Source organism: Callorhinchus milii, unplaced genomic scaffold, assembly GCF_018977255.1.
Source record: "Callorhinchus milii isolate IMCB2004 unplaced genomic scaffold, IMCB_Cmil_1.0 Scaffold3, whole genome shotgun sequence".
Lineage (NCBI taxonomy): Eukaryota > Metazoa > Chordata > Chondrichthyes > Chimaeriformes > Callorhinchidae > Callorhinchus > Callorhinchus milii.
In genome coordinates, this window is record NW_024704744.1 from 89,669,661 (window position 1) to 89,693,776 (window position 24,116).

The 24,116-nt window shown below is 45.6% G+C and overlaps 1 protein-coding gene across 5 annotated transcripts in view; it reads right to left on the minus strand.

Moving 5' to 3' along the window:
- xdh (xanthine dehydrogenase) overlaps window positions 1–23,374 on the minus strand; it is a 62,767-nt gene extending 39,393 nt beyond the window's left edge. For 3 of the 5 annotated variants that reach the window (XM_042332894.1, XM_042332895.1, XM_042332892.1), the window contains exons 1-11: window positions 23,233–23,374; window positions 15,089–15,146; window positions 10,697–10,793; window positions 8,870–8,978; window positions 7,840–7,966; window positions 5,890–5,951; window positions 5,604–5,675; window positions 4,488–4,547; window positions 3,684–3,758; window positions 3,184–3,325; window positions 381–473 (exon numbers count right to left, since the gene is read on the minus strand). In XM_042332894.1, the coding sequence (XP_042188828.1) occupies window positions 381–473; window positions 3,184–3,325; window positions 3,684–3,758; window positions 4,488–4,547; window positions 5,604–5,675; window positions 5,890–5,951; window positions 7,840–7,966; window positions 8,870–8,978; window positions 10,697–10,793; window positions 15,089–15,146; window positions 23,233–23,304 (967 nt within the window). In that variant the 5' untranslated portion in view covers window positions 23,305–23,374. Of the gene's footprint in view, window positions 1–380; window positions 474–3,183; window positions 3,326–3,683; window positions 3,759–4,487; window positions 4,548–5,603; window positions 5,676–5,889; window positions 5,952–7,839; window positions 7,967–8,869; window positions 8,979–10,696; window positions 10,794–15,088; window positions 15,147–20,916; window positions 20,945–23,232 lie in introns of those variants that run through there. The other 2 variants (XM_042332893.1, XM_042332896.1) reach the window with 2 other exon arrangements.
- Between the last annotated feature and the right edge of the window lie 742 nt (window positions 23,375–24,116).

Here is a 24,116-nt window from a genome sequence, read left to right on the forward strand (position 1 = left end):
AAAGGTGCTATACAAATGTAATTTGTTGTTGTTGGTGTCTTCCTGCAGTACACCTGGCTTTGAGGAGAAAGTTCTTCATTAAATCCAAAGCTATACTTATTACCAGCCTATCTGGCTTGTTGACAATATTTGGAGGCAAAGTCACTCCCTCAAGGCAGCACGACTGGTGAGCCTCGAAGTCCTGGTGGACATGTACCATGGTGCACAATTACAACAGAGATGAATGTTAGAAGAGTAAGTGTCTATATTGTGCTCCTCACTGTGACTAGTCTCAGGCTGAAGAACCAATGTTCTTGGGTGAATGGCGTATGGCAACTGCACAGGGAATAAAAAAAGGCAGAGTTTACAGCAAAAAAAAGTTGATGAACAGAATAACCTACCGGTGTCTGTGTGTCGGGAGAACCTCAGCTCTGGGATGTGTGCTGGAGCCAGAATAACCGGGTACACCTGGTTCTTGAACTTCATTTCAATACCTGGGCAAAGCAAACTTAAGTCAGTTTTTCTTCCTTCCCAACTGCTCCCCTACGTTGGCCCTTAATGAGACAGTGAGTCATCGTGAACTGTAGTTACAATGGGCAATGAGCATCTTTCAACGCCATGAAATTTTAATGTTGGCCACAATTCATGGCAGCAACTTGAACATTCAACAATTCAGATGGTTCTTCAATAATAATAATCCTTACATTTCATATAGCGCCTTATCACGTCTTCGAGAGTCTCGAAGCGCTTCTCAGAATATACTGTAAAGTGAATTGACTGTATATTTAGTGGATGAAAGGCAGCAGCCAATTGTGCTCAGCAGTGTCCAAAACAGTTGTGGATTGAGGGACCACATTATTAATGTACGATTGTCCATACGCTCACTTTCCTTTGGGACAATGATATGCAGCATCAGCCCTGACTTTCCTCTCCTACTCATTGAAGCCAATGTAGACCTAACATCTGTCCCTAACTGAGATCAGCTAACTAAATCCAGATCAGGAATTGAACCTTGAGTATCTGTATGGTTCAGGTTTCTTCAAAGATTTGGCTTCATCAAGTTAGCTGTGGAAGAAGCTGAATACTCATTCCAATAATTATAACTATGATTTGCCAGGAAGTGTGGTTGAAGCCATGGTGCTAGATTTTTCCAATAGTGTTATGACATCTTTAAATTCAACCTGAAGAACAGACAGATGGAACCTCAGTTAAACATTTCATCTAAAAGAAAGCACTTCCGATGATGCGATAATCCACCTCACTGTTCTCCAGTACTGCAATCCAGTGCAGTCACCACCACTATAACCCACATAACACCGACCACCTGCTTCCTTGACCCCCATCCCTACCCTTCTCCTTACCTCCCAGCTCTGCCTCCTTGCCCCTCTACTCACAGACATCATAAACCTCTCCCTGTCCACAGGCAGCGTTCCCATCCTTTAAAAAAGTGTCATCATTCTTCACTTCATTCGTTCCTCTCCCACCATTCCCTTCACGAACCCTCTGCCTCCCACAGCACAAGAACAGCTTTTGTCAAAGTGACAAATTACATTTTGTCCAACTGCAAACAGGGCTTCCTCAGCCTCCTCGTCCTCCTTGACCTCTCTGCTACCTTCGATACTGTTGACCACTCTATCCTCCTCTACTGCCTCTCCTCTCACCTCAACCTTCATGGTTCTGTCGTTGAATGGTTCACATCTTACCTCTCACACCGTCTCCACTTCATCTCCACAAACGGCTTCTCCTCTAGCCCGTGCACAGTGTCGTGCAACGTTCCTCACGGCTCTGTCCTTGGTCCCCTCCTCTTCAATATTTATATGTTCCCTCTTGGTGACATCATCCACAGACATGGGGTCAACTTCCACATGTATACAGATGACACCCAACTCTATCTTTTTGCCTCCACCCTTGACTCCAGGACCACTGCTGTCCTGATGGAATGTCTGTCAGCCATCAAGTCCTGGACGAGAGCTAACTATCTACAATTGAACGTCAAGAAGACCGAGGCTCACCTGATTGGCTCCCATCAGTGCCTCCAGACCTCAGACGCTGACAGCATCACCATCCAAGGATGCACATTCCACCTCACTAAACCAATCGAACCTTTGCATCTTGTTTGACCCTCAACTATCCTATCTACCCACGTCCATGCCGTGACCCGCTCTGCCTTTCCCCACCTCTGCAACATCGCCTGTCCCACACCACAGGCCGCTGAAACCCTCCTACATGTATTTATAACATCCAGGCTTGATTATGCAAACTCCCTGCTTGTTGGCCTCCCCAACTCCTCCCTCCATAGGCTGCAGATGATTCAGAACTTTGCAGCCCATTTCTCTCCTGCACATGTGCTTCATATCCCCCGCCTCGCCCACCCCACCATTGGCGTGCAGGCCCCCACCCTCAGTAACTCCATACCACAGTCCCGCTGCCTTGCCCCATCCCTTGCTTCCTTCAAGACCCGTCTCAAGACCCTCCTCTTTGACCATGCCTTCGGTCACCCTCCTTCCCCCACTGGCCTCCACCCTCTCTAATCCCGACCCCCAGCTCAGATCCGAAACACTATTGTCCAAGCGCCTTGGAAAGTCCTCCCGACGTGAAAGGCGCTATACAAATGCAATTTTGTTGTTGTTGTTGTTGGAGTATCAGCTTAGACTGTCAACTTAAGTGCCAATGTTGGGTTTGAATCACAATCTATTGCTGCCAATTAAACATGGCGGGCATTCGTATAGCAACCTATAAAGACTTCTCCTAGATCTCAAGACTTTGATTTTGGTATGATTTGTGGAGTCCTGCTGCTTAATGGTTTGAGCGCTCACCTCGCTAGCGAGAGGACCTGGGTTTGATTCCTGGGCAGGGCGAAATGTTCAGCAAGTTTCCTTACTCCACACACCCAGCAACTTAACATGCCATACTTAACTAGCTATAAGTAGGAACCCGGTTGTTGTTCAATTGTCAGATCACTTTTCTGGAGATAATAAACCCTTCAAAAAAATTAATTAATTAAAAAAATTTAATCCACGACCATTTGTGGGATATTGCTGTACACAATTGGCTGCCGCGTTTTGCCCACAAAATATTCAGTCAATTCACTTTACGGTATTTTACGGGAAAGTGCTTTGAGAAGTCTCAAAGACATGATAAGGCGCTGTGTCAAAATGCAAGTATTATTATTATTTCTATGTTGTTTTGTTCTGAGTTTCTTACCCACTTCAGTGTTGCCCACCACCAGCCGAGCCTCGGGGTACCTGGCTTTCAAGGACAACAGCTTATCCAAGCTGTAAGGTTGAATCCAGGTAACCCGTTCTCCTTTAAACAGCAGAGTTTTCTGTGGCAATTCATCAAATAACTGCAACACACATTAAAAAAAACATAATTTTGAATCAAAGAATCACAGAATTGTACAGCAAGGAAGGACATCGTTCCTCTGTGGTGAATCCATTTAGTCCCACACTTGTGCTGTCCACATATCATTTTATATTGTGCTTTTTTTCAAACATTTGTCTAATTCTATTTTAAAAGCTACTGTCCATTCTGCTCAACCGCGTTTTTTCATTTGGCAATTCATGTCCTATTATTGACTAAGCTGTTTTCTCCATCGTCACTGATGCGTACAGTAGCACAATAGCTCAGACACATTCCTGTATAACTACCATCACAGACTACCTGTCTTTGTGTCAATGTTCAGCAAGGGCACCAGCATTTACCAGGAGTTCCGGGGGGAAGTCTGGCTCTTGAGTGGGGACCAGAGGCTTGAACGTTAATGATTCAAAGAGTTGGGTCTGTAATAAATGGCAAGAGATTGTGCATGAATAAGGATGTAAAAGAATAGGAGCAGCACAGATTCACAAGGCTGATATGTGAGGGAACTTTCTTTCACACTGCCCCCAGGGTCTGAAGCAGGTGCTGAGTAAAGATAGCAAAAACCTCTTCAATACACTGCCTAAAGTACTGTCAATTCATAAGCATCATACGTACCTCTGAGGACCTGACTTAGAAACATAGAAACAGAATATCCCATTCAGCCCTTTGAGCCTGTTCTGCTATTCTATAAAATCATGACTGATCTGTACCTCTGTACCTGCGCTTGCCCAGCATCCCTTAATATCCTGACCTAACAAATATCTATCCATCTGAGTCTTCAAGATGTGAATGGATCCAGCATTAAAAGCCATTTGGGGAGAGATTCCAGATTTCCACCACCCTTTGCCTATGTATACAGGTACATATACACACTAATACTAATACACTCACTCATACTCACATGTACACACACAAGCACTCACTCACAGGAACAACAGCAGTACAACAACAACAACAAGATTCCATTTATAGAGCGCCTTTCACGTCGGGAGGACATCCCAAGGCGCTGTACAGTTGGGTCAGGACCCGAGCAGGGGGGAAATGGTCAGGGTGAGGGGAGGGAAGGGAGGGAGCGAGGAGGGGGTAGAGAGTCAAAGCTGAAGGCACGGTCAAAGTAAACAAGACCTAGGAGAATGCTCATCACTTACTCGGCTACCATCAGCCAGACATTTGTAGCAGTCGTTTCCTTTCCTGTTCCCACCTGATGGCTGACAAAATACAATATTTGGATGTGAGTTATAATTTTCCTTACAAGCAGTCACAGCAGCTGGTATTTGCATAAGACTACAAATACACAAACACTCCACTTCACAGTAAATTCCTGTGAAAAACTTTGAGACATCCTCACGATGTGAAAGGAACTACACCAAATGCAAGGATTATTACTATTACTAGCCCACAAAATGTACAGTCAATTCACTTTACAGTATATTCTGTGAAATGCGTTGACAACGTGATAAGGCACTATGTTAAATGCAAGGATTATGATTATTATTATTATTTCCAAACAGCCATAGCAAGATGGCAGAGGAAAAGTTTGAGCCTCGTCACCAGCTTTGTGAAGCCCCTCACTCCATGCATCACATTTATTGATGTAGGTGAAACAAGGATCTGCTCTATTTGGGAAACATTGAGCTTCATATTCCCTGCGCCTTTGTAAAATATGGGTGATGTGATTTTAAAATTGTAAAACGTACATTAAAGATTTAAAATGAATTTTTATTTATGGATACTCCAAGCAGCAGGACAAGAGATCACAGCTGCCCCCACTCCATCACCCGCTGCCTGCGCTCAGCCGGCTCCGGTCTCCTGTTTGTCCCTCGTGCTTCTCCACTCCACCATCGGCAGCCACGTATTTAGCCACTACGGTCCGAAACTCTGGAACTGTCTCCCTTAATCCCTCTGCCTTGCCCCTCCGTCCCCACCTTCAAATCCTACCTTCATTTTTGATGGAGCTTACGATCAACCTCCCCCCTCCCTCTCCCCCAGCTCATTGTCAGACTTCCCCACTGTGAAGCGTTCCCGGATGCTACCCCACGTGAAGGGCACTGTATAAATGCAAGTTGTTGTTATTTGGGTGAAGGGCAATTTTAGGAGCAGCAATAGAGCATCAGCCTAGAGTGTGAGCTGAGTGTAAGTGCAGACCTGGGGCTTGAAGCCGCAACTTTCTGACCCAGCAACAAGCGAGCTACCAACTGAGCCAATGGTTCCCGGAATGAACATTAGTAAACAGGACACATCAGAGTTTGTCCCCGATCACTTACTCGGGCTGGTTCATCCAGAGTTTTGCAGCAGCTTTTTTCTCTTCCATTCCCGCCGCAGCATCCTAGTGACTGCTGGCAAAATGTCAATAAAGATCTTTTAGCTGAGTTCCTCTGGCTCGCACACCTCATCATCAAAATCACTACATGGTACGTTGACAAGAATTTCATGTGAGGAATGACGCAAACTGCTGTCTGGATCACACTTTCAAGTGAAGGCATCAGCCAGCGCTTTTAGGAGAGGAGAATTGGTAAAAGAATTGCAATTAAAATCATCTGCAAGACTTACTCTAGTGAACGTCCTGTAGCCTTCAAGAATAGGTCTGTATCCCGTGCACCGACACAAGTTACCTGAACATAAAGCACACATGTGAGACTTTTAATAAAAGGTAAAAACTCAGTGAATAACTGTCAAATGGGTTTGTTTGAAACCTGGTTATTGATGGGGAAAGATGGGAGTATAAATGGAACAGTATCTATTTGGGAAGCAGTGGTGTCAAAAGAGTGTACATAAAAAAATGACCACATGAACAGTGCCTCGTACAACAACAACATCAACAAGATTGCATTTATAGAGCGCCTTTCATGTCGGGAGGACGTCCCAAGGTTGGGTCGGGTACCAAGCAGGGGGGAAGTGGTCAGGGTGAGGCGTGGGAAGGGAGGGAGCGAGGAAGGGGTAGAAAGTCGAGAGGGGAGGTGAAGGCACAGTTGAAGAGAAAGGTCTTGAGACTGGCCTTGAAGGAGGAAAGGGAGGAAGTGAGGCAAAGGCACTGGGGGATGGAGTTCCAGAGCCTAGGGGCTGAGAGGCTGAAGGCCCGGCCACCGATGGTAGGGCGGTTGGGGCGGGGGATGTGGAGCAAACCGGAGCCAGAGGAACAGAGGGTACGGGCAGGTAAGTAGGGGGATAGTAGGTCGGAGAGGTAGGAGTGAGGAAAGCCGTGAATGGCCTTGTAGGTGAGGATGAGGATCTTGAATTCATACCTCATAAAAGCCACTTTGGATGCAATGTGGATTTCCTGCAGGGAATTCATGTGTATTGCACTGATATTCAACACCTTGCAGCTCCAAACTAAAATTATCTCAGTGTGACCCACATGGGATTCCTTAAAGAGAGATAATTTGAACCACAACATAGTTTTGTGCAGGAATGTAGTCCATCAGGGTGCCAACTGGTTCTGCACAAGAGGTAGCATTGTATTGTTGTAGTGCTCAAGTGATATCTGTGGAGCTCTGTAGCGTACTGGTTAGAGCACTCGCCTCACAAGCAATAGGACCAGGTTTGATTCCCGGGCAAAACCTTAGGCAAGTTTCCTTACTCAACTTGTCTCTGTTTACCTAGCAGTAATTAGGAACCTAGCCGATTTGGCTCAGTATCCACTTGTCCATTATAAAGAATTTTTCCACCACGGCATTTCTGTTTATTTACTGTTTATTTACTAGGGCATTTGTATACCGTTAACAAATTGAGAGGTACAAACCTAATTGTTGTCTTTGTAGAGGTACATTAGAGTGCATTTTTAAGAATCCAGCCTGATTATTCATTGCCATGTTTAGTCACGATATTAGGTCTGTTTACAAGCGAGACACCTGGGTTCAATTCCAGGCAGGGCGAAACCTTGGGCAAGTTTCCTTACTCTAATAATAATCCCTCCAAAACAAAACAATAATAAATTGGTCATTTTCAATCCACGACTGTTTGTGGGACACTGCTGTGCGCAATTGGCTGCCGAGTTTCGTCCACAAATATACAGTCAATTCACTTTACAGTCTATTCTGTGAAGCGCTTTGAGATGTCTAGAAGACGTGAAAAGCGCTATATCAAATGCAAGGATTATTATTATTATTATCACTTTACTGGGGATTATAATTCATTCAAAAATAAACAAAATAATAATTTGTTCGACAACTGGAATCAACAAAGACACAGGGACAGTTTACCTAGCAGTAAGTAGGAACCTGGTTGTTAATTGATTGAGATTGCTTTTCCAGGGGTACCAATCCCTTCAAAAATATTAGTAATAAATATTTGGTCACTCAATCCCTGACTGTTTGTGGGGCACTCCTGTGTGCAATTGGCTGCCGCGTTTTGCCCACAAAATATACAGTTTACAGTGTAAATATACACTTTACAGTGTATAAAATGAAGCGCTTTGAGATGTCTTGATGGCGTGACAAGATGCTATATCAAATGCAAGAATTATTATTATTATCATTATTATAGTACTCCCAAAGGCCTTACCTTGTAGTGTGTCTTCAATATCCGCTATAGTTGGCTCCAGGTTGTTCCGCACCAAAGCATACATGGACATAACAATCCCAGGAGTGCAGAATCCACACTGGGAGCCATGGGCTTTCGATATTCGTTCCTGTTAAGCAATCAGAGTAAATCACTGTGCTCTAGCATGAGTCATGGTCCTCAAAAAAGGAAGCAAAAGTAAATTCAATGCAGAGACTCTTAATATTATAACCACAAATCTACATTCTGCTTCATTTTTTCCAGCAAGACTACTTTGTCCTTAAAAATTAAGATGACTTAGAGGAAAGTGGGACATTCTTAAATTCTCAATTTGGATGTGAGAAATTGAATTCCGAAACAAAGCTCAAATTAGAAATTTTACACAATTTTGCACAATCTTGAATTTTAAAACTGGCTGAGACTAGATGGAATTTTGGGGCATCAGAAATACAGAATCAGCTTCAACATCAATAACAAATTACATTTACACAATGCCTTTTGTGGGAGAATGTCCCAAGGCGCTGGACAGTCAGGGATTTGGACCTGAGCTGGGGGTTGAGATCAGGTGGGGTGGAGGGCAGGGAGAGTGGCCGAAGGCACAGTCAAAGAGGAGAGTCTGAGATGGGCCTTGAAGGAGGCAAGGGAGGGTGCGAGGCGAAGGGACTGTGGGATGGAGTTCCAAAGGGTGGGGACAGAGAGGCTGGAGGGGCGGGCCGGGCGGAGGACGTGGAGCAGACCGGAGTCTGATGAGTGGAGGAAGTGAACAGGTTGATATAGGGTTAGCAGATCACAAAGGTAGAGAGGAACAAGGCTGACTGAAGATGAGGATGAGGATTTTGAACTCTGGGGAATGGGGAGCCAGTGGAGCCGGCGAGCGTGGGGGTGATGTGGGTGGGGGTGATAGCTTCCACAGAATCCAAACCACTCTCCCTGCATTACATTACAATATTTCAAGTTTTAGCTCATTTAAACGTATTCACTAATGTGAATCATTGAAATTATCATCAGGCATGTTACTGGAACTCAGACCAACTTGGACTGGGTGTAGCTGCGTATCCGTGCTCCCAATTCCTTCCACAGTGGTGACGGCCATGTGGTGCACTGAGCAGACGGGTGCGAGGCAGGCATTGAGAGAAAAGTGCCTGGAAGATATTGTTAAGGAAACTCAACAGATCAAAATGGGAATAAATGTACTAGGCCATTTATAAGCTTCCCTTGCCTCTGACCTCCATTTCGTAATCACTTTTCTTTTTGGGTCTCTGCCTTTGATCGATCTTACTCTGGTCTTTGCTCCACTGATCCCAATTTCAAATATGGCACCCACATACTCTCCCTGTATCCTCAGATATAAATGGGGTGGGGGGTGAAACATTGGGCAGATTTCCTGACTCCACACACCTCTGTTTACCTAGCAGTAAGTAGGAACCCGGTCGTTAGTCGATTGACGGATCACTTTTCAGCACCTTGGGACATACTCCTGACCTGAAAGGCACTTTATAAATATAATTTTGTTGTTGTCTCCACAGGAAGTGCACCGCTCTGAGACACTGTTTGCAGGATTGAACCACCATTTATGTTGCTATTTTCCTTATAAGCATTTATTCCTCCTAAATGTCCAGGAGTATGTTATGGAGATATGGTGCTCTTAAGCTTGTAATAAATTCATAGGTTAGGAGGTGCCCGAATATTTCTTCAGTGTGAGCCAATGTCCAACATTGACTCTTCAACATAAGCCACAGTGTAACGTCACAAAGACAGGAGAATTCCATGTATCTGCCAACAACTGTACATCTATTTACTACCATTGGGCTCCGATGCAGAATTGTATTGCTGGGAAACTATAACGGTTGCACACATGGACAGAAGGTCTTCAGGAATACAATTTTTCCAACACAGCTTGACTAATCCAATAATGCAAGTTAAGTGTGTTTAATTGACAATTTGCACAGTATAAGATTACAGATAGGTCAGAATTATAGGCAGAAAGGAAGAGAGAGGGAGAGAAAGAGAAAGTTAAAGAGACAGAGAGAAATAGAAAGTTAGAGAGAATCAGGCATAGAGCATTTGAAAGAGAGGGGCTTCAAGTGGATATGGTTGGATGGTGGGACTAAATTTGATCTCCTTGCTCTGTGAGCTGGTATTGATTTAGTGGGCCGAATGGCCTTGCTCTGCGCTGTAGATTTCTATGAATCTGCAAGAGGAAGAGATTCAGAGAAAGTAAAAGTCAGGGAGAGAGAAAAAAAAGGTCAGTGAGTGACACAGAAAGGTTCAAACTGAAGAAATCAAAAAGCCAAGACATGAAAAGTTAAACAGTCATAGAGAATGAAAGAGTCAAAGAGGAATGAGACTCAAAGAGAGAAGGTGGAAGAAACGGGAAGGGACAGAGAGAGTAGGGCATATAGTGTGGTAACATAGTGGCAGTGATCAAAGAATTATTTTGCGAGCAGTGTAACCAAGATTTTTCTGGATAACCATTATCTGCTCTGTTTCCAACCTACCATGTAAACAAACCTCATGAGTGCAGATATGGGGCTCTCTATTGTCTATTTTGTTTAATCGAAAACGGAATTAATAAGATTAAAAACTGTCATGAAGTAATGAAATTGTGGAAGTAGGCTCAATGGGCCAAACAATCTTCCCTGCTTCAAAACACAAAAAACATTGACTCCGTTGAGTCTGAATTGGGACTGAAAAACGTTTTCCCGAAACATTGACTCACTTTCCTTTCCCAATAGGTGCTGCCTGACCTGCTGAGTGTGCCCAGTGACTTCTGTTTTTGTTTTCAATTTTCCCTGCTTGCTATTCCTCTCAAACACCAACTCCAGCCATTTGGCTTTTATATTTTCCTTTGAAAGGATACAGTATCTTCCCTTCAAGGTGGTCATACTTTGAGACCATCACGGTGCAGGCTCCACATCCTCCTTCTCCACAGCCCAGCTTGGTTCCAGTTAGCCCCACTGATCAATCCGTTATTGAGGAAAAAAGCTTTGTCAATCTGTTCACATTTTACAGCTATACCTCGTTGTACCTGTGGAAACACTACTTCAGTGTGCGAGCAGTAAACTTATGGAACAGGCTCCCTAAGGAGACTGTGGAAGCAGAAAATATTGTTTGTTTCAAGAACCAACTAGATACAACAACAACAACAAGATTGTATTTGTAGAGCACCTTTCACGGCGGGAGGACGTCCCAAGGTGCTGAACAGTTGGGTCGGGACCCGAGCAGGGGGGAAATAGTCAGAGTGAGGGGAGGGAAGGGAAGGAGCGAGGAGGGGGTAGAGAGTCGAGAGGGGAGGTGAAGGCACGGTTGCAGAGGAAGGTCTTGAGACCGGCCTTGAAGGAGGAAAGGGAGGAAGGGAGGCGAAGGCACTGGAGGATAGAGTTCCAGAGCCTAGGGGCTGAGAAGCTGAAAGCCCGACCACCGATGGTAGGTCGGTTAGGGCAGGGGATATGGAGCAGACCGGAGCCAGAGGAACGGAGGGTATGGGCAGGTAAGTAGGGGGATAGTAGGTAGGAGGGAGCGAGGCCATGAATGGCCTTGTAGGTGAGGATGAGGATCTTGAATTCGATCCTCTGGGGGATGGGGAGCCAGTGGAGGCGAGCGAGGGTGGGTGTGATGTGGTCCCGAAGCCTGGTGCGGGACAGTACACGAGCTGCAGAGTTCTGAATGACCTGCAGCTTGTGGAGGGAGGTGCTGGGAAGGCCAACGAGGAGAGAATTCCCGTAGTCCAGCCTTGAGGTGATAAAGGCGTGGACCAGGGTTTCAGCAGTGTGAGGGGTGAGGTAGTGCCGCAGTCTGGCGATGTTCCGGAGGTGATGGAAGGCGGTGCCAGTTGTGGCGCGGATATGAGGAAGAAAGGACAGCTCAGGGTCGAACAGAACCCCGAGGTTCGTGACTGGCTTTGAGAGGTGCAGAGTGCAGCGTTGGATGCTGATGCTGTCAGCGCCTGAGGTGCGGAGGCGCTGACGTGAGCCAATCAGGAGGGCCTCAGTTTTGCACACGTTGAGCTGAAGAAAGTTGTCTTTTATCCAGGACTCGATGTCAGACAGGCAGCTGTCAGGACATCGGGGGTCGTGGAGTTGAGGGTAGAGGATGAAAGGTAGAGTTGGGTGTCATCCGCATACATGTGGAAGTTAATCCCAAGTGTGCGGATGATGTCACCGAGGGGGAGCATATAGAGGGTGAAGAGGAGGGGACCGAGGACAGAGCCCTGAGGGACATTGCACGAGACAGTGCAGGAGCTGGAGGAAAAGCCGTTAGTGGAAACAAAATGAAGACGGTGGGAGAGGTACGACCTAAACCACTCAAGGACAGGGCCTTGAAGGTTGAGGTGGGAGGACAAGCGGTGGAGGATAATGGAGTGGTTGACCGTATCGAATGCAGCCGATAGGTCGAGGAGGATGAGGAGGCAGAGGGAGCCCTGGTCGCAGATGGTCAAGATGTCATTAGTGACCTTGACCAGGGCAGTTTCTGTGCTATGGGCAGCACGGAAACCCGACTGGAGGGGTTCAAATAGTGAATGGGTGGAGAGGAAAAAGCGCAGCTGGGAGGTGACAACTCTTTCGAGAACCTTGGACAGGAAGGGGAGGTTGGAGATGGGCCGGTAGCTTGATAGCTGCGGCGCATCAAGGGAGGGTTTTTTCAGTGTGGGAGTGATGATAATAATAATAATCCTTGCATTTGATATAGCGCTTTTCACGTAGGGAGGACGTCCCAAAGCGCTTCACAGAATACACTGTAAAGTGAATTGACTGTATATTTGTGGGCAAACGCGGCAGCCAATTGCGCACAGCAATGTCCCACAAACAGTCGTAGATTGAAAATGACCCATTTATTATTGTTTTTAGTTTTGGAGGGATTATTATTAGGCGTGTGGAGTAAGGAAACTTGCCCAAGGTTTCGCCCTCTGCCTGGAAATGAACTCAGTGCTCTAACCACTGAGCCACAGGACTCCACAAATGATGGCAGTTTTGAGGGGAATGGGGACAGAGCCAGAGGAGAGGTATAGGTTAATGGTGTAGATTTCTGCTAGAAAATAATATCTGGGGATACAGTATATAGCTTGTGACATGACACGTCAAGCGACTGCCAGGATGGTGGAAGGCAAACTAAATGGACCTTGGTCTTCTTTCGCTGAGCAAGTTCTTATTTTCTTATGTAAATCTTGTGGCTCACCAAAATGAGAGAATGATCCTCATTTCACAATATTGGTGAACCTTCCATGGACTTTGAGTACTTTGTTATATAACAACTTGTGTTTATTTAGCACCGTTCACAAACATCATAAACTAAAAGCTATTGGCCCACACTGAGAAAAGACAAGCAAGTTTAGAAATTCCTAAAGTAATGAATATGAATTACACAGTCACAGTGGAACCATGGTTTTTTACAAAAATAAACAGAAATTTGGACAAATATTTGAGAAGAAAATAAATTAAAAGCATACGTGGGGAAAATGCAGGAAGTTGGACTAAATAAATAGTACTGATGTGGGCAGAAGTCACATGTTGAAGCTAATATGTTGGAAAATTCCATTATTCTATGAAAATAATAAAATCCCACTGGGAATGATCTTGCAAATCAGCATTTGAATCCAAGAGCAAGGAGATGAATGCAATAGCCAACTTCAAGAGCAACAGCACCTAGAACTATATCTGGCTTCATAAGCCTCTATGCAGCAAAAACAACAGCAAATTACATTTACACAGCACCTTTCACATCAAGAGGTCGTCCCAAGGCACTGCATAGTCAGAGATTTGGACCCTAGCAGGGGATTGGGATTAGGCAGGGAGGGTAGACTGAATCTGTGGTTGAAGAGAAGGGTCTTGAGACAGGCCTTGAAGGAGGCAAGGGAGGGAGCGAGGTGAAGGGACTATGTGATGGGGTTCCAAAGGATGGAGGCAGAGAGGCTGGGGCAGGCTGAGCAGGGAACGTGGGGCAGGTCGGAGTCTGCTGAGCGGAGGGAGTCTCCATACAGCATAAAACACCCCCACCACCTGCCCCCCCGCCCATATCCTATACACCTCCACACATGAATACATTGCCTAATCGATTTCACCCATAAAATCATGTGTTATTTGTATAACTTACGATGTCAGTGAGTAGAGGGGCAAGGAGGTGGAGCTGGGAGGTAAAGAGAGGGGTAGGGATGGGGTCGCGGGAACAGGTGGTCGGTTTCATATGGGTTATGGTGGTGATGAAAGAGGAGGGGGAGACAAGTTCAAAGGTGTGGAGGGAGGGATGGGTAGGGGCTGGGGTGGGAGAAGTAGATGGGGAGGGGGTAGCAGATGCAGTAGCAGAGGCAGCTGAGCGGATTCCCTTGACTTTGGATTCGAGGAAGTCCAGCATCTGCTCAAGTTGGCATTTGATGTGAGGATGGGTGAGGCGTGAGAGGGTGGGCAAAGGAGACGGTTCCTGATGGAGCAGAGGAACCTGGGGTTGTCCTTGGACTCCAAGATTGTCCTGGAGTAGAATGACAATTTAGCAGAGGTGAGCGTGGAGTGGTAGGATTTGATATGGTTCAGCCAGATCTGCAGATGGATCGTTAGGTTTGATTTAAGCCATGTGCGCTCAGGGAACGTGCACTCTCCCTTATGCTTTAAGGAAGTGGAGGTGGCTGGTGTACCAAGGTGATTTATGTGAATAGGAGATGGTTCAGGAAGAGAGTTGAGCAATGGAATCAAGAGTGGAGGAGAGGGAGTTGTGGAGAAGAGTGACTGAGGAGGATAGGTCATTGCGGGAGGACGCCCAGAGGGAAGGAGTTTAGGTGACTCCAAGGCAGCCGAGAGGGAGGGAGATTTTTTCCAGGGGCTGTAGGAGATGGAGGTAAGTTGGGTGGTGGTGGGAAGAGTGATTGAGGAGTTAAGGGAGATGAAGTGATGGTCCGAGATCACTTTGTTGATGATGGTGAGGTCCGAGACAGTGAGGCCCCGAGTGATCACCAGGTCAAGGGGGTGAGGACATGGATGGCAGAGTAGATGTGGAAGCAGAGTTTGAGGAGAAGATAAGGGAGGAAAAGTCAGAAGAGCGGGTGAGGTGAAGGTTGAAATCACCTAGGATAAGGAAGCGATCGGAGCAGAGGGAGAGGAAAGATAGAAGGGTGGAATCATTATTGATACGGTCAACTCTCCGTGGATTGGTTTGTGGGGTCCTTCAGACCCCCTGTGGGGTTTCTAGCCAGTGCTATCTTCCTATCTTCAAATGAAAGTGCAAAGTGGCAAGTCACCGATTTCGCAAGCTCCTTTTAGGATACATTTTCTTCTCAAATAGTGTAGTAGCGTCATCTCGGGATCCACCTGTTCCTCTGCAACCTAGGGAAAATAAAGACACAAGGGACATCAGTGCTTGAGAAATCATTTTAGGGTCTTTGTGTTGGGAGTTTTTCTGCTTTAGAGGGTCACTGAATCTTACAGTTGATTTTAGTCAGGCTGTAGGAGACAGTTCTACATGTGGGGGTGGGGGGGCGGTGTGTGTGTGTGCGTGTATGGGTTGTGGGGAGGGCAATTGATCAGAATTTCTCGTTCCTAATCGATATGCAGCTACTCCCACTACATGATATACAAAGTCTTGGCTTTCCCAATTTACTAATATCCTAATAATAACATATGATAATAATAAATAATATCCTAATACTTTCTGTAGTTAAGTGAGCAGGATGTGTTCCTCTGAGGAGAGAATGAAACTCCATTCCACACAAAGGGAAACCTCCATGTATAATAATAATAATAATAATAATCCTTGCATTTTGATATAGCGCTTTTCACGTCGGGAGGACGTCCCAAAGCGCTTCACAGAACACACTGTAAAGTGAATTGACTGTATATTTGTGGGCGAACGCGGCAGCCAATTGCGCACAGCAATGTCCCACAAACAGTCGTAGATTGAAAATGACCAATTTTATTATTGTTTTTTGTTTTTTTGGAGGGATTATTATTAGGCGTGTGGAGTAAGGAAACTTGCCCAAGGTTTCGCCCTGCCTGGAATTGAACTCAGGTCTCTCGCTTGCAAAGCGAGTGCTCTAACCACTGAGCTACAGGACTCCATGTATATGTAGAACACTCAGAATTGGGCTTGAATTTGGCATGGGATTGATTATAGATCAACAATGGTTTTACCAGACGTGCGCCCTCAAAGCCAGTTCACATCTCAAAAAGGCAATTAGTTTAGGTTTGATTCATTTTGGTTAGTTACTGGCCTGGGTTGAATTTCATAAGCCTGAGCTGAATTCCCCCCCGAACATACACACACCCACACACAAACACACACATAATTGCACCCACCTCACATTCCTCCACCCTGCTAACTTGCAATTTGTTTTACTAAAACTTTGGCCTTCAAACACAGTTAACCACCCACATTTGCAGCAAAACCACGCTTCTTTCAAAGCGTTCATTGGAGTGTAATTGGCAACGTTATTAATCTGATGACACCTACACAGCCGTCACTGAAGTTAGTCAGCAGCTGTGCCAGAGTGGACAACCCCAAGTCGGTTTACAATTCACTGTACACAACTCGTCTGTTCTGCTGCCGGTGACACAGGCAGCCATGTCAGTGCATTTAATAATAATAATCCTTGCATTTGATATAGCGCTTTTCACGTCTTCATCTGTGTTAGGCTCACATTTCTAACTGTGACAGTTGCTTTTCATATGTTCTTACCACAACCAGTAACAGTGTGTCAAGCTGAACTCTCGTTCTCAAAGATGAGCCTCATCAAAAACTCACTCAGATCTATAATGATCCAGGATAGATGAAATGCACTTGCAATCCTATCTATTGAGCAGAATTTGACACATACACTAAGTTTTGATCATGTAGTTGACATGTTTGCAACTATGAAGTCATGGAAGAGAGTATTTCAAAAAGGTATTATTGCATATTTTACAATCATAGTTCAAAGGACCCCCAAATGTCACCTGTTCAATAGATGAGATAAATGTTCACATATAGCGCCTTTCACGCCGAGAGGATATACTAAAGTGCTTCATAGGATATATGATAAAGTGCAGTGACTGTTTTTTTGTTTGTGGTTGAAAGCAGCAGCCAATTTGTGCACAGCAATGTCTCATAAATAGCCATGAAGTAAATGATCGATTTTATTTGGAGGATTATTGGCCAGGAAAGCTGAAGAAATTCCTTCTTTTGTTTTAGATTGCTTTCAGATGTTGGTTAGCTCATTGCTTGGCATAACCAAACAAGATAACAACAACAACAACAAAATTACATTTGTAAAGCACCTTTCACGTCGGGAGGACATCCCAAAGCACTGGACAGACACAGTTACTAATCTGAACTGGGGGTCAGGGTCAGGGATGGTGGAGGGCAGGGAGGGAAGCAGGAAGATCGAAAGCATAATCGAAGAGGAGGGTCTTGAAATGGTTCTTGAAGGTGGCAGGGGAGGGAGCGAAGCAGAGGGACTGCGTGATGGAGTTCCAGAGGGTGGGGGCGGAGTGGCAGAACCCCCACCCGCCAATAGTGGGGCAAGCGAGGCAGGATAATGTGAAGCTGGAGCCCGCTGAGCGGAGGAAGCGAGCAGGATGGTAGGCCGTTGGGAGGTCGTAGAGGTAGGGGGGAGCAAGACCATTGAGGGCTTTGAAGGTGAAGACCGGGATCTTGAACTGTATCCTCTGTGGGATAGGAAGCAGTGGAGTTGGGCGAGGATGGGGGTGATCGGGTCGCATGACATGAGAGGACATGTGCTGCAGAGTTCTGGATGATTTGCAGCCTGTGGAGGGATGAGTTGGGGAGCCCGACAACCAAAGAGCTTGCATAGTCGAGCCTCGATGTAATGCAGATACATATGAGGGTTTTGGCTGCCTGCGGTGTGAGACAGTGGTGAAGCCGGGTGGCGTTGCAGAGATGGGGGAAGGCAGAGCAGGTCATGGTACAGATGTGGAATAGAAAGGGTATTTGAGGGTCAAACAAGACCCCAAGGTTCCGGACTGGCTTAGCAAGGTGGAGTGTGCAACCATGGATAGTGATGTTGTCAGCGCTTGAAAGTTATCTCTCATCCAGGACTTGATATCTTCAGTTAGGACAGCAGTGGTCCTGGAGTCAAGGGTGGAGGTAGAGAGGTAGAGTTGGGTGTCAACGTCATACATGTGGAGGTTAATCCCATGTCTGAGGATGATGTCACCAAGAGGGAGCATATAGATATTGAGGAGGAGGGGACCAAGGACAGAGACCTGAGGAACACCACACAAGATGGTCTGGGGGCTAGAGAAGAAGCCGTTTGTGGAGATGAAGTGGAGGCGGTGTGGGAGATACGATCTGAACCAGTGAAACATGAAGGTTGAGGTGAGAAGAGAGGTGGTGGATGAGGATAAAGTGGTCGATCGTGTCGAAAGCAGCAGAGAGGTCAAGGAGGATGAGGAGGCAGAGGGAGCCCTGGTCGCAGAAGGCAGCAAAAAACCAAATGAGCACAAAGCTGGGCTGTATTGCCAAATTAATTTGGCTCAAATCCCCCAAAGTTACAATGAAGATGTACATTGTGGAATTTTAAGCACACCTTTAGCACTGTGTACAGCTCTGGTTACCATCACATGTGGAGTCCTAGAGCAGTCTGTCAGGACTTCAGTTGCACTGGAATCAAGCGTGGAGGCAGAGAGATAGAGTTGGGTGTCAGCTGCGTACATGTGGAAATTGACTCCATTTCTGCAGGTGATGTCGTTAAGTGGGAGCATATAGAGGTTGAAGAGGAGGGGACCAAGGACAGAGTCCTGAGGAACACTGCATGGAGACTCTGCAGGGGTTGGAAGAGAAAATGTTGGTGGAGACAAATTGCAGTTGGTGCGATAGATAAGACTGAACCATTCAACAACAACAACAAGATTACATTTGTATAGTGCCTTTCACGTCAAGCTCAAGTTCAGAACCTTGAAGATTGAGGTGAGAGGAGAGGCGGTGAAGGAGGATGGAGTTGTCCACGGTATCAAAGGCAGCAGAGAGGTTGAGGAGGACGAGGAGCAGAGGGAGCCCCAGTCACAGACAGATAGGATGGTATTTTTCACCTTGATCAGAGCAGTTTCCGTGTTGTGAGCGGCATGGAAACCTGATTGGAGGGGCTCGTAAAGGAAGTGGTAGGAAAGGAATGAGCAAAGCTGGGAAGTAATGACTCTTTCAAGGACCTTGGAAAGAAAAGGGAGGTTGGAGATGCGCCGGTAGTTAGAAAACAGGAATGGGTCCAGGGAAGGTTTTTAAAAGATGGTGGTGATTATAGCTTTGCAGTCTACCACCTTCATTAGCTTTGTATCATCTGCAAATATAGCCACTGTGCTTGTGACTCCTAGCTCCAGATGAATTATGAAGATATTAAACAAAAGAGGTACCTGTGGAACATTGTCAACATTCTCTCAACCTGATGACATTACTTAGAGTCCTGTAGCTTAGTAGTTAAAGCACTCTTGCTCTAAGCACGAAAAGCGAGAGGACCTGGGTTCTTTTCACCATATATATATATATATATAAGTAACTTGGATGAAGGAATAGAGAGTTTAATATCCAAATTTGTATAATGACACAAAGTTAGGAGGCACAGTAAATTATGTAGATGGGAGCAGGAAGATACAAAGTGACTTAGATAGATTAAGTGAGTGGGCAAAACTGTAGCAGATGAAGTTCAACATGGGGAATTGTAAGGTCATCCACTATGGATCCAAAAATAGCAAACAGAATATTTTCTGAAGAGGGAGAAACTAAGAACTGTGGAAGAGCAAACAGATTTGTGTGTCCACGTACACAAATCACTAAAAACAAGATTACAGGTGCAAAGAGTCTATTGGCTATCACCCAGGATGCCTTGGTATATTTCAAACAGCAATCAAATGTTCCAGAAGATTTGGTAGTTAAATGGTTAAAAGTAGCTTTGCTGGACGGGCTGAGGTCAGCTTCTGATTACATTTCATATTTTTCTGGGAAGATGTTCACTCCTCTGAGATAATGAGCGATCGGGTCCTTGAGCATAGATGTAAGAACAATGGTCCACAGAAAGAAAAGGCTGCAGCCTCAGACACCTGCTGATCTCAAGGCTGAGAAACAAGTAGGGTGTGGAAGGCTGCCCAGAAGTTGTCCATATCTCTCTGTGTGCAAAGCAGCCTGCTTTGGAGGAGGCTATCTCTGTGACAGGGGAGGTGGAGCTAGAAACACATAAAAGAAAGATCTAACTTTGAAATTGTTCTAATGTGTAGAGGGTCTGCGCACTTCCCAGTGGAATTGATATTGATTCTACTGTATCTATGTATATGTACAGGGGTGAGGGAATTTACCTCCAGTAAGAAAGTCACCATTAAAAGTGAAAGAGGAGGAGTGGTTGGCAGCATGAGTGAGGTGCTGGGCTAAGAGCTGATTGTTTCTGTTGAGTTACAGGAGCCACTCTCTGTAATGCTGTGTGATAGTTCTGTCATCTCTCCAGTGTAGGTCAAGGTTTTATCCCAGGTCTACTGTTTGGTCTGAAGTATGAAACAGTGCCTGGAGATGTGTTGTCGTCCCTGTATTGTCAGTACTACTGTTGTTGTGTATGACTGGTTGGGTCTGTTTACTGAACGCCAGTTCCTGTTAAATGTTGGTTATGGAAACGAGTGCTGGGTCTGAGACTCAGTAGATGGACTAGGCAGCATGAGAGAGGTGCTGGTGTATGCTGTATATCCTGATGAAGATAGGGCCACTCTCTGTGACTTTGAGTATTCAGTGTTAAGGGCTGCAAGGTACTGTGAGGATCAGCTATATCTGAAGGGCGATTCCAGAGGCTGGACTCCATACTGATGCCAGTTACAAGACAGTATTGGGGATTGTCTGTTTTCAGAAGTTTTGTGTTACATAATCAGTTGTCCTTGAGGGATTTCCAGGGGCTGATTTCTGCTGTGTATTTTGAGGTGTGTTGTTTGTCTGGAGTACTGAGCAACCCCTGTGTTCATCCTGTGTAGTAAATGTTATGCTCACATAGATGTGTTATACTGTTAGTATGTTGTAGTATAATTTGATTACAGATTGTTAAACCTTATGTTTCATCTTATGCAATAAACTATATTTTTACCACTGCCTGTCGAATTATTAATAGTGTGAGGTCGTCCACTATGGTCCTACCTTTCACACCGCCTCCACTTTGTTGCGGCAAACGGCTTCTCCTCCAGCCCCCACACCGTCTCGTATAGTGTTGCTCAGGGCTCTGTCCTCGGTCCCTTCCCCTTCACCCTCTACATGCTCCGCCTTGGTGACATCATCCGCAGACATGGGATAAATTTCCACATGTATACGGATGACACCCAACTCTACCTCTCTGCCTCCACCCTGAACTCCAGGACTACTGGCATCCTGACCGATTGTCTGTCCAACATCAAGTCCTGGACGAGGACCAACTTTCTCCTACTCAACTTCAGCAAGATCAAGGCCCTCCTGATTAGCTCGCGCCAGCGCCTCCACACCTCAGGCGCTGGCAGCATCAGCTTCCACGGCTGCACACTCAACCTTACTAAGCCAGTCAGTAACCTGGGTATTTTGTTTGACCCTGAACTGTCCTTTCTTCCCCATGTCCGCGCCATGACCGGCACTGCCTACCACCACCTCCGCAACATTGCCAGACTCTGCCACTGCCTCATCCCTCAGGCTGCCGAAATCCTCACCCACGCATTCGTCACATCAAGGCTCGATTACGGGAACTCCCTCCTCATCGGCCTTCCGAACTCTTCCCTTCACAAGCTGCAGATCATTCAAAACTCTGCAGCTCGTGTACTCTCACACACCAGGCTCCGTGACCCCCTCACTCCCACCCTCGCCTGACTCACTGGCTTATCATCCCCCCGAGGATCGAGTTCAAGATCCTCGTCCTCGCCTTTAAGGCCATCCATGGCCTTGCCCCCTCCTACCTCTCTGACATGCTGACTCCCTATCAACCCTATCTCTCCGTTCATCAGGCTCCGGTCTGCTCCATTGCTCCTGCCTGACCCGCCCTACCATCGGTGGCCAGTCTTTCAGCCTCTCTGCCCCCACACTCTGGAACTCCATCCCACGGTCCCTTCACCTCACTTCCTCCCTCGCCTCCTTCAAGGTCGGTCTCAATACCCTTCTCTTCGACCGTGCTTTTGGTCGCCCTCCCACCTCTCTGTCTTCCCTCACCCCTACACCACCCCTCCCCCATTCTCGGGCCCCAACACCTGACTGTTCAGCGCTTTGGGACGTCCTCCCGACATGAAAGGCGTTCTATAAATATAATTTTGTTGTTGTTGTTGTATGGATCCAAATATAGCAAAACAGAATATTTTCTAAATGGGGAGAAACTAAGAACTGTGGAGGAGCAAACGGATTTGGATATCCACGTACACAAATCACTAAAAATAAGCTCACAGGTGCAAAGAGCAATTAAAAAGACAAATGGGATGTTGGCCAATATATTCTAAGACTCAGATGACGCGAGGCTGTAAATTGAAAAAGGAATAAAAAGACTGTGGGGCAAAGTCTGTGGCATTCCTTGTAATAATTAACAAATCTCACATTGGCTGCCACATTCAGCCACAAACAAAAAAATTGTTTCTGCACCTTACAGGTTACAACTGAAGAACTTCCCCTTCAACAGTGGCTGTGGTCACCTTCTCCGTCCCCCTGGCTTGGATTCGGGCTCTGCCATTTTTAAGTGCTCTGAGATCACTCTTTTAAGCGTTCCTTTTTTTAAGAATTGCAGAAAACCAGCTTCCAAATTAAGGCTGAAATTTAAGAATTTTCCACAATTCTCAGCACTCTCAACAAAACTGACTGAAACTGAGTGGAATTTGGGGGCTTTGGAGTGAATTGCTTAACCAGGGCTCTGAAGCCTTTCCTGACCATGGGACAGCACTAGCATTGCTGTTCTCATGAACCATATTTTGTTCAACCCCCTCATTTTATTTTCGAAGCAAAGAACAAAATTAATCAACTGTTTAAGAGAATCAAAGTTTCTGTCTCTGTTCCTGAAGGGCATCATTCACTCTTTAACTGCAACAAGGGAAACAAATGGGCATGTTCATGCTGGAAAAGAGAAGATTGAGAGGCGACATGATTGCTGTCTTTATGATTCTAAAGGGGTAAAACAATATATATACAGGCTGTTTCAACTTGTCCAGAATAGTAAAACCAGAGGACACAGCCTGCGATTGAAGGGGGGTAAATTCAGGACGAAACTACGCAAACACTATTTCAGTGAGCGAATAGTGAACTCTAGGTACTCTAGGGAGACATCAAAGCAGGAAGTGTTGATTCTTTCAAACACAGATTAGATAGTTTCTTTTAGGAAATAACATTATGGGATATAGGTAGTACAGAACATATGTGCATGCGACCACCAGGAAGGTGGAAGGCAAACGAGATGTATCTTGGTCTTTTTTTGTCTAGCATTTCTTATGTTCTTAATTAGGCTGCTCTTGCTCCTACCTTGTGTCCATTGACAAAGAAGACCAGTTCATCAGGGACATCTGCCCCTGTATTTAGCTCTCCTTGTTGCATCGTGCCAAGCCTCGGACAACTCCAGTTCCTGCAGTCTTTTGAAACCACGAGCAACAGGATACTGATAACTAGATGGTAACAACCCTTTACTGATTGTAATGATTGCTTTGGTTCCTCCCTTCACTTGACTCCACCATTCCTCCCTGCCCAAGTAAATGATTCATCAAAAAGGCATCTAAATCGGGGAAGAAGTGGAACAAGGGAAAGAATTTGGAAAATAAGATCAAAACAATGGGTGTCTCTAATAGAAACAAGTCAGCAGGAAAAACTGGTTCAAGGCTTTTTAAAATCAGAGAATGTTTTTTAAAAAAAAGTGTTTCAAGATAACCTTACGGGGGGAGGGTGAGAAGATGAAACTTTTATTATTTCCTCTCCCGGCTGAAGGACAAGAGGGCACAAATATATAGTGTGGGTATGGTGAGAGCCATTTTAGAATGCACACGGTGAAGTATTTTGTTACATGAGTGGTTGACTCATGTTGGACTCATTTGAGAAACAGCTTGATCGTGCATTGGGAAGGTAATCAGATGGGTATTCCAGAAGGATGAGATCAAACAGGCCAAAGAGCTTTCTTCATTCAAAATGTTATTGTTATTATTACAACTATAAGGGAAGTAGCTTCTTGGCTACATTATAAAATCAGTTTGACTGAGATTCTCAGAAGACATGTTCAAATGTACTGAGCTCTGCTTGCAATTCTGTTTCTTCTGTTGTGTGCTGTGTCAGATGATTGAATGCCCTCAGTAGTTGCCTACTTTCTAACGGTCGATCATTTCCAAATAGCTTCTCTCAAGCCTGACTTCCCACAGATA